At 34.4% G+C, this 11,533-nt stretch overlaps 1 protein-coding gene across 1 annotated transcript; it reads right to left on the bottom strand.

The window, feature by feature from the left end:
• Nucleotides 1-9,355: 9,355 nt before the first annotated feature.
• On the bottom strand, nt 9,356-10,255 carry LOC129923595 (trichohyalin-like). The gene has a single exon (XM_056015232.1). It carries the CDS (start codon nt 10,253-10,255, stop codon nt 9,356-9,358), a length of 900 nt encoding a protein of 299 aa, XP_055871207.1.
• Between the last annotated feature and the right edge of the window lie 1,278 nt (nt 10,256-11,533).

Here is an 11,533-nt window from a genome sequence, read left to right on the forward strand (position 1 = left end):
CTGTTCACGTATGTTCACTGGTACAGGTATTTCCCTTAAAATCTCTCAGGATCCGGTTTAAGTTGTCCTTTGGAAATCTTGATTCCTAGCAGTGTTACATTATCAGTGCTAATTTTGTTTTTTGTTTTGTTAAAAGTGATTCCATACTTTTGATTACTGTCGAGAAATACTGTACGTTTCGTTCGTGTGATTTGGAGTCCTGACCGCAGATGGTAACATTGTCCACAGAAGCAAAAGTATCAATGACTCGTTCGTCTTCGATGATTTTGTCAATCTAACGCTAAAAACAGGGGACTGCATTCGTAACGCTAAACGGAATCCGACTGAATCGATACAGTTTCTCACATGCTTTGAAGCCTGTAAACGGCATTTCATCTTCTTTCATGAAAATTTGATGGTATGTGCTAAACACAGAGTACTGGGAAATTATTTCCGCTAGTTCATCAATCTTGTCTGTCATCCTTTGTCAGTTGTTGAATTTCCTTCTCTATAAACTTTCTATCTGTAATTGGGTGTCAGTGAGATTCTGTAGCCATGGAGGTACAGTAAGGTGACAGATTATTTATTAGACTAGAGATTCTACCCTCGCTGGATGGAGATTACTCAGGCACAACGATGTTTTTTTACCACCAACACTAATAAACAGATTTTGGTGTAAGTCCGAGAATGACGTCGGAGCACAAATCGTCTAGAAGAGAGAGTTGAACTTCTTCGTACATTTCATTTTTAGTCGTATGTTTGCGTAGATATATCCTTGCATGATGCGAGATAGATGGGTGGATGTTGTTGCCTGAGGAAAATGTTGGACGTAAGTGCTTCTTAGCAATGTGCTTTCACAGCTCCCAGTGTCAACGAGGGCTTTCAATTGCATGATGTTGATGAAAGTGAGAACCGTAGATCTGTACGGCGGCGATAGTGGAAACTGTTGAAGATTTTGATTTGTAAACTCTTTAAAAATGTCCCTTTTTGCCACACAGATTACATGTTGCTTTACGTGCGAGGCACTTATTACGAGGATGTCTTCCTCTGCCGCAAAATTAAAACTTGCTAAATATAGCGTTTACCTGTTGTTTGGCTTGAGCCGTAGTAACTGAGGCTCGTAGATCAGGCAACTGGAGAGCGACAGAACAGCAGAGTGTTCTCTACATAATTTTTAGTAACCTCACAAGTGGTTTCTGTCTGAGACTCGTACAATAATGAATGTTGATATGCTTGTTCAAGTATTCTAGCTTCCTCAAACCCATCCTTTACATTTAAATCCTTTATCTATAGGAAACGTTTTCTTATCTTATCTTATATAATACAGACGTTACTTCAAAAAAGAAGATAATTACGTCCTACGCGTCATGCATTTAGTCATACATAATTACCAATGACTTAAATTCTGCCAAGTCACTGGTTTTCCTGGCTAGCTCAGGCAACCCATTCCATGCTCTAATAGCACTAGGGAAGAAGGAGTATTTGTACAAATTCGTCCTAGCATAGGGGACGAGGAATGTGCCTTTATCTTTGTGTCTTTCAGAGTATTTTATTTAATTTTGTTTTTGTATTTGAAGATTATGGTTCAGTGTTTTATGTATAATTGCTACTTTACTTTTAAGTCTTCCGTCCTGAAGGCTTTCTAAATTTAGTGATTTTACTAAAGGTGTTACTCTAGTCAAATGTGAATATTCGTTTGTTATGAATAACACTGCTCTATTTTGTGTCTGTTCCAGTTTCTTAATGTTTTCTTCAGTTGAGGGGTCCCAATCAGAGGATGCATATTCTATTATTGGCCTAACCAAGGTTAACTAACATTTTAGTTTTATGTTCTTATTTGATTTATAGAAATTTCTTTTAATAAACCCTAGTGTTTTGTTTGAATTTTTTATAGTTTCATCAATGTGTGGTTTCCATGACAGTTTTTCATTTATTATAACACCTAGGTATTTTGCGTTTTTAGTCTGTGATACTGGTTTGCCATGAATAAGATAAGTGGAATTAATTATTTTTTTTGTTACTCTTAACAACTGAGATTTTTCTGGGTGGAAAGACATGCTCCAATTTGATTCCCATTTCTGTAATTCATCTAATTCTCTTTGTAAAATATCTGTGTCTTGTGTTGTTTTTTATTGTTCTAAATATTATGCAATCGTCTGCAAATAATCTGACTTTTGTTCCTGAAGTAATGCAATTTGGTAAATCATTTATGTAAATTAAAAATAGTAGTGGACCCAACACTGTTTTTTGGGGTACACCTGAGTTTACTGTTATTGGTGTTGATTTAGAGCTATTTCTTATTACAGTTTGTTCTCTTCCTATCAGAAACTCTTTAATCCACTGATGCAGTGGAGCATTAATGCCAAAATATTTTAATTTTTTAAGTAAACTATGGTGGTGAACTTTGTCAAAAGACTTGGAAAAATCTAGTAAAATAGCATCTATTTGTTCACTATTATATAAACCTTTTGAAAAATCATCAATTAGTCCTATTAGTTGTGTTTCACATGATCTATATTTTCTAAAGCCATGTTGGTATGGGGTTAGGACATTATGTTTGTCTAAGTGGTTTATGATGTTGCTACATATTATGAGTTCTAGAATTTTACATGTGATGCTGTTAAGTGATACTGAGTTACGTGCTCTTGGCAAGATGGCTGCTCCCTGTTTACTGTTATAAGAGATTAGTTAAATTTTTCGTTTTGTTGTATTAAAATCAAACCAAATTCATTAAAAAAGCTATTTAACTAATAAACTAATATCTTTAAATTATATATTTAACTTAATTCAGCATTTTTTTTCCACTAATTAATTCAAATTAACAACTCTTAGCTTAGCCCTTAGGACTAGATCTAGACCTAGTCAAGTCAGTCTAGTCTAGTTTTAGTGTTAGACGTAGACTTTAATTAAGGCTTTAGATCTACTAATCATCTACTAATACTACAAATAATAACTAATAGTAATATTCTATATAGTTAATTATACACATAAATATATTGATCTAGATCTAGTCTAGGTCCATATTTTGAATTTAATAAACCATTTCATTTGATTTGTCATTGTAAATTAGCTTTCAATTTAGATTTAGACATAAATTAGGCATTGTAAACCTTAAACTAGATTTAGACTAGACCCCTTTAAAAACTAAAATCAACAACAGACATCATGAAATTGCTCTGGCTATTTATCCTAATAATTACTAAATACATACTAGTTGAACACAGAACCAGATCTACCTTAGTCAACACTAAACTTAAAAAAGAAACAACAGTCATAATCAATCATCACACTTTAGATCAAAGCAACTTAAAAAATAACCTAACATACACATCCATAACACTAAAGAAGATTACCCATCACAAATGGAAGTTCTCAATCAGACACAGCAGAAATAAATATACCTATCACTGTTAATATTAATAGCAAGAGATGTAGAGTCAAATCCAGGGCCTAGATCTAAAGATAGATGCAACATCTGCAAAAAAGTATGCACCATGAAACAGAAAGCCATTCAATGTGACACCTGCGATGAATGGTACCATGCATCATGTCTCCATATGAATACACCTGTGTATTATGCCTTAGGCAACAAAGATGCATCATGGCACTGTGTACCGTGTGGGTTACCTCAGTTTACATCAGGACTGTTTGATTCCTTTGATGCAGACACTTCTAGCCCATACAATATCCTAAACACCATCCCAAACCAAACTCACCAACCACTATTCAGATCCACTCCTGTTAAACCTAAATCTACTAAAATTAATACAACAGCCTCACTAAACAAACCTCCTAAAGAAGTAACACCAAAATACCTTAAAACCTTAATAATAAATTTTCAAAGCATTAGGAACAAAACAGCAGATTTAGAAATTTTATTAGAATGTGAGAAACCAGACATAATTGCAGGCACAGAAACTTGGCTACATCCTGAAATTTATAATGCAGAAATTTTCAATAGTAATTATGAAATTTTTAGAAAAGATAGGGCTGATAATCATGGAGGAGTTCTTTTAGCAATAAAAAACACTCTTATAGCAGAAGAAATTACCTTACCTAACTCAAAAAATATAGAATCAACATTTTGTAAAATTAATACCACCTCAACATCCCTAATAATAGGCAGCATTTACAGACCACCAAATTCTAGTTTAGAATACATGCAGGAACTATGTAATCAGATTACGACACTTAAAGAGACAAATAAAAATGCAGTTTTTTGGATTATGGGTGATTTCAACCTACCTGATATAAATTGGAAAACACTAACCATAGATAAACACCAAAACCTTAAGGACATAAATGAGCTTTTCATAGAAACTTTACACAACCTAAGTTTAGATCAAATCATTAAAAAGCCAACTAGATTAAAGAACACATTAGATCTCTTCTTAACCAACAGACCTGGATTAGTAGTTGATTATGATATTATCCCTGGTCTATCAGACCATGAGATCATAAAAATACACAGTCAGATAAAAGCAGTAGCCAATATAAAACCCAAAAGAAAAATCTTACTCTGGAATAAATGTAACGTAACACAACTACACCAAGCTGCATTAAACTTTCAACAAACATTCTTATTAGAAAAAGACTTTAACCAACCAGTCGATGACCTCTGGAATTTCATTAAAAACCATCTTAAAAGCATTATAGAAAATCAAATACCAACTAAATACACATCAAACAAAATAAATAAATGCTGGTTTAATAATAGACTAAAGAAGCTTTGTAAACAGAAGGAAAACCTATATAGAAAATTTAAAGAAACTAATGCAGAAAGAGTTTACAAAAAGTATATAAAAATTAAACACTTAACCCAAAAAGTAAGCAGACAGCTGCAGAGTGAATACATAAACAATGTAATATCTAAAGACAACAACAAAAACCTATGGTCATACATTAAGTCTAAGAAAATGGAAACAACAGGCGTAGCGCCATTAAAAGATGAACATAACATAATACATAATGATAATGAAACTAAAGCAAAAATTCTAAACAAATACTTTGCATCAGCATTCTCAGCCCCAGGAGACAAAGACATATTACTGAATTTGAACCAAGTAGACAACATAGAAGATATAGTAGTACAAGAAAATGGAATTCAAAAACTATTAGCCAACACCAAACCAAATAAAGCTTCTGGACCTGATGGTATTCCAGCTAGATTACTCAAAGAACTAAGTAATGAGCTAGCCCCAGTGTTCAAAATACTCTTTCAGGCTTCACTTAACCAGGGCAGAGTACCAAAGGACTGGAAAGAAGCTAATGTCACCCCCCTATTTAAAAAAGGAGAAAAATCTGACCCAGGAAACTACAGACCAGTATCACTTACCAGCATCACATGTAAAATCCTAGAACACATAATATGTAGCAACATCATAAACCACTTAGACAAACATAATGTCCTCACACCATACCAACATGGCTTTAGGAAATATAGATCATGTGAAACACAACTAATAGGACTAATTGATGATTTTTCAAAAGGTTTAGATAATAGTGAACAAATAGATGCTATCTTACTAGATTTTTCTAAGGCTTTTGACAAAGTTCACCACCATAGTTTGCTTAAAAAATTAAAATATTTCGGCATTAATGGTCCACTGCATCAGTGGATTAAAGACTTTCTGATAGGGAGAGAACAAACTGTACTAATAAATGGCTCTAAATCAACACCGATAACAGTAAACTCAGGTGTACCTCAAGGAACAGTCTTGGGTCCACTACTATTTTTAATTTTCATAAATGATTTACCAAATTGCATTAGTTCAGGAACAAAAGTCAGATTATTTGCAGACGATTGCATAATATATAGAACAATAAAAACAACACAAGACACAGATATTTTACAAAGAGAATTAGATGAATTATAGAAATGGGAATCAAATTGGAGCATGTCTTTCCACCCAGAAAAATGTCAGTTGTTAAGAGTAACAAAAAAACTAAAACAAATTAATTCCACTTATCTTATTCATGGCAAACCAGTAACACAGACTAAAAACGCAAAATACCTAGGTGTTATAATAAATGAAAAACTGTCATGGAATCCACATATTGATGAAACTACAAAAAAATCAAACAAAGCATTAGGATTTATTAAAAGAAATTTCTATAAATCAAATAAGAACATAAAACTAAAATGTTATTTAACCTTGGTTAGGCCAATAATAGAATATGCATCCTCTGTTTGGGACCCCTCAACTCAAGAAAACATTAAGAAACTAGAACAGACACAAAATAGAGCAGTGCGATTCATAACAAACGAATATTCACATTTGACTAGAGTAACACCTTTAGTAAAATCACTAAATTTAGAAAGCCTTCAGGACAGAAGGCTCAAAAGTAAAGTAGCAATAATACATAAAACACTGAACCATAATCTTCAAATACAAAAACAAAATTAAATAAAATACTCTGAAAGACACAAAGATAAAGGCACATTCCTCGTCCCATATGCTAGGACAAATTTGTACAAATACTCCTTCTTCCCTAGTGCTATTAGAGCATGGAATGGGTGTAAGGGAACTCGGGTGAGTTCCTTACTACATACATATGGCTCGATAATCTAGGGTATGATTCTCAATTACCTTTGTTAATACTTGCTTAACTCAAATACGAACACTTAGTATACATCAACTCTAACTCCTTATATTCATGAATATCGATAATACTTTAATACTTAATAAAGCACACAATTATATCACTCTTATGAAATACACAAAACACCAGCACCCTACTCAGACCAGGTCAGCTCTCCAACTGTAAGACTGACCGCTAGAAACCCTAATTATCCCCCCTTGAAAATCTCGTGATAAAAACAATTCACACACCAACCAATAAAATAAACAAACACACACACAATCTCACATCTTACACACCCACGCTCTTGACATCTCCCCCTTACTTCCCCTAAGTCTATATTATGTACACTGAAAAAAAAAATATTAATGACATTGTTGAAGTACAACATGGTTAAAAAAAATACTACTTAAAATTACACAGTACATCTTACTATGTTTGCACCAGTAATTTGTTTCAATTCAACAAGCTACATCCATGAGTTTAAGTAAGAAAGAATGAATACAATACAGCTATGCATCAACATTAATAAAATACATGAATTATCTTTCCATTACCAAAAAAAACAAGTTCATCAATAATAATGCATATGAACTAATTAAACTAATAATATAACTAAACTAATCTTCATCTGTTCCACTTGTCCAGTTCCTTCCCTTGAGACGTTAGATTACAATGTACTGTTTATTGTTTGTAAATATCGAGCTTAAGACTTGATTTCCGATGCTTCTCAATACTGGATGAGACGACACGTCTTGTGCAAAGTACAATTAAAACACAAAGAGATGAATAGTTCAGTCCATATCATTTAGCAATAATAATAATAGTAGTAGTAGTAATAGTAGTAACTTCTCTGACGAGACGATCATAGTTGAAAAAGTTCAACGTACATACTGGATTGCTGAGACGTGCACAGTCTGAAAACGTTACAATACCAGGTAAGCTTCTGACAGAGACAATAATGTGAGTTCAAACTGTCAGCCTAGACAATGGGTCAGCCCAAAAGTTGTCTGTACCTTTAATGTGCTGTATTTCAAAGTCAAAGTCCATAAGGTATAATATCCATCTAGCAATACGAGCATTGGTGGTTGCAGACTTGAGATACTTGAGATTCAGGTGATCAGTCCAAACAATGAACTTACGTGAACACAAGAAGTGTTCCAACTTCTTAATTCCCCATGTTAATGCTAACAACTCACGCTCCATTATGCTGTATTTACATTCACGTGGGAGTAATTTTCTGCTGAGGAAACGGACAGGATGCAATTTGTTTCCCACGTACTGTAGAGCAGCAACTGCAACAGCCTTGTCCGAAGCATCACACTGTAGATAAAAACATTTATCCGGATCAGGCAACATTAAAATGGGGTGAGAAGTCAAGTATCTTTGTATACGCTCCAATGCAACCTCTCCTCCACAGTCTTAGCAACTTTAGAAGGGTGCCCTTTTTTAAGAATTTCAGTAAAGGGAGACAACAAGCTTGAAAAGTTTGGAATGAAGAAGCGATAATAATTAGCAGACCTAATAATGATCGGGTTTCCTTCTTTGTTTTAGGGTACCGTAGCTGCAGAATCTTACTGACATTAGAATTTTCAGGCTGAAGAAAGCCTTGGCCTATCTTATGGCCTAGGAATGTAATAGTTTGGAACCCAATTAGTAACTTGTTAGGCTTAACAGTAATATTGAATTCTCCTAACCTCTCAAGCACCTGTCCCAATGAGAACATGTGACTCTGCCAATCAGTGTTGTACACACAAAGATCATCAAAATAACAAACTACTTGTTCTAAACCTTTTAGCACTCTACGCATTGTTCTGTTAAAGAAACTAGGACTGTTTTTTAAACCAAATGGGAGATATTTGAATTGATAGTGTGCATTAGGTACCTTGAACGCTGTGTACTGCTTACTACTCTCTTCTAATGGCACCTGCCAGTAACCTTTCGTTAGGTCTAATTTACTAAAATATTTAGCTTTCCTTAGTGTGATAAATAGTTCTTCTTGATCTGGTATGACTTCTGCATCAAATTTTGTTATGGAATTTAATTGCCTATAATCAACAACTGGTCTCAAGGTTCCATCTTTCTTTTTGATTAAGATCATAGGAGATGCATAAGGCGATTCACTCTCTTCAATAATATTCATGTTAATCATCGACTCAATTTCTTCTTGTAGCCTTTGTCTCAATGCCATTGGTACGTTATAAGGTTTTAAATTGACAGGCTTATCCGATGTTAGAGTTATTTTAAAGGGCTCCACTTTCGCTTTTCCTGGTACATCTGAGATTACGTGTGCGAAGTCTTCAAGGAGTTTTTCAATTTCATTTTTCTGAGTTTGGTTTAAGTCTTTATTAATGGTTATTGCCCTTTGGTTTATTTCTCCATTTCTATGGATCATTTCCAGTAGTTTTAATTCTTCTATTTCATTATCAATAATTTGCCCTGTTTCATCATGGTCATATTCATCAATGACTCCAATAAATGCAGCAGACAAAATGTTACTTTTACAGCTACTATTGGCAACATTGATACTTGATGCTTCAACTGGGGTGTAATATTTGATTAATCTGTTTACATGAAATATCTTTGATTTGTTTCCTTTCTTTACTATGTAATTTAAGTCTGATAACCTCTTTTCTATCTTGTACGGGCCTTCCCAATATAATTTGAGCTTATCTCCCTTTTTTGGTTTCAACACTAATACCATTTCTCCTGTAGCAAAACTTTTTTTTACAGTGTTTCTATCATATAGTCGTTTTTGTTCTTGCCTCGCTGTGTCTTCATTATCAATGTTAATTCAATGTTCAATGTTTGGCCTGATGTAGTTTGCGCTGCTAGGGCTGGTTTGGTAGCGGTAATTTTGCCTATTCAAATCTCTTCTGTCACTCACTGCGTTGGCCTGATAAATTCTCGATTTCTTGAAAATGCTTTTACTGGCGAAGATTATCTTTCTGTTCTCCAACAAATCAACTAGCTTGTCCAACGACTCTTTATCTAGGATCTCTTCTCTTACCTCCTCGTTTAGGGCACTGAGTATAGAGTCTTTCAATATTAACTCCTCCAGCTGATCAAAGTTCCTTTCTATTTTCGCCGCCTCGCACCACTGTCGGAAGTTCTTTTGTAATGCCACAAAAAATTCTCTTGGGCCATCTTCAATTGGGACAGTCTCATGCCATCTTTTCCTGCAGGCTTCCTCCGTCATTCCCACATAGTCTAGGAGCTCTTTTTTTATCTTCTCGTAGTCAGTGCAGTCCACTAATCTTCTCTGTGTCAGGAATTGCCTTAGTTTAGGTGTTATTTTCTCCTGCAGCTGTGCCACCCAGTCTTCTTCTAAAACCTTGTCTCTCCTAGCTGCCATTTCGAACATGTCGAGGTAACAGGGTAGATCTTCGGTTGTCATGGCAGGGAAACCTTTACTCAGTCTTGGTCTCTGGGCCGTGACTCCGGTTGTCGCGCTTGATTGTGTTTTATTTTTTTCCTGTGCGATTTGTAAATCAAGTTTCTTCATTTTTTCCTCATGTTCTCTCTGCTCTTTCTTTTCCTGTCTTTCTTTATCCCTTTCCTGTCTGTCTTTCTCTTTTTCCTCCAATTCCAGTTCTTTTAATCTTATCATCTGTTGCAGCTTGGACATTTCTCTTTCCTCCACCCTCTCAGATCTTTCTCTTCTTTGTTTCTCTGCCTCACTTTCTTTTTCCATGTTTTACTTTCTATTCCTTATAATACACAGCACTCAGTACGTTTGCTACACTAAGTTTACAGAAAATGTTAAAATAACAGTCCTAGTATTTCTTTTACCTTAAATTACTACCTTAAGAATAGTTATAGTGCTCTATTATACATACAATAAGAAAATAAAATCAATCCTAATTTTGCAGAATATTTTTAGTTATACAATAGATTAGAAAGACTAACTAGGCAAGTAAATGATCAAGACAGAAAAATACAAATTGAAATAATGATCAGATTATTAGATTCAGATAGGAAGTTAGAATACGTTGATTTAAAGACTCTTGCTTTTTAAATTGGCAACGATAAAATCAGAAAGAAATGACTGAAGCCTTAAATTGAGAGGCTAGTATGATAGTAAAGAAAAAAAAAAGCAGGAAAATATATGATAGTCAAATTGAAACAAATTATAATAGAGGCAAGAAAATAGAGGCTAGAAAGTAGAGGGTTCAGCTACACGAGAGGTAACACAAATCACTTAACTTCCACTCCCTGCACGTGATCCAACCTGTCCTCGTGATGCAACTTCGGGCTGTCGCTGTCCTCTCTGTACTGGTACTTCAAACCACCGCCGTTCCTCAGGCCAAATCAAGGGGCATAACACATGAGGAAAAATGTTTTAAAATAGAATGAGTGTCAAATTAACAACAATATAACATGTAGAACAATATTTGTAAGTTTAAGTACATCAATAACATGAGGAAAATGTTTTAAAATAGAATGAGTGTCAAGTTAACAACAATATAAAATGAAGAACAATATTTGAAGTTTAAGTACATCAATAACAATTTATAACTGCTATACTTATACAATTTCTGCGACGAGAGGTCCTGGTTTTCTTTCACAAGAGCCCCCAACTGTAAGGGAACTCGGGTGAGTTCCTTACTACATACATTTGGCTCGATAATCTAGGGTATGATTCTCAATTACCTTTGTTAATACTTGCTTAACTTAAATACGAACACTTAGTATACATCAACTCTAACTCCTTATATTCATGAATATCGATAATACTTTAATACTTAATAAAGCACACAATTATATCACTCTTATGAAATACACAAAACACCAGCACCCTACTCAGACCAGGTCAGCTCTCCAACTGTAAGACTGACCGCTAGAAACCCTAATTATCCCCCCTTGAAAATCTCGTGATAAAAACAATTCACACACCAACCAATAAAATAAACAAACACACACACAATCTCACATCTTACACACCCACGCTCTTGACAATGGGTTGCCTGAG

Source organism: Biomphalaria glabrata, chromosome 17 (assembly GCF_947242115.1).
Source record: "Biomphalaria glabrata chromosome 17, xgBioGlab47.1, whole genome shotgun sequence".
NCBI classification, from domain to species: domain Eukaryota; kingdom Metazoa; phylum Mollusca; class Gastropoda; family Planorbidae; genus Biomphalaria; species Biomphalaria glabrata.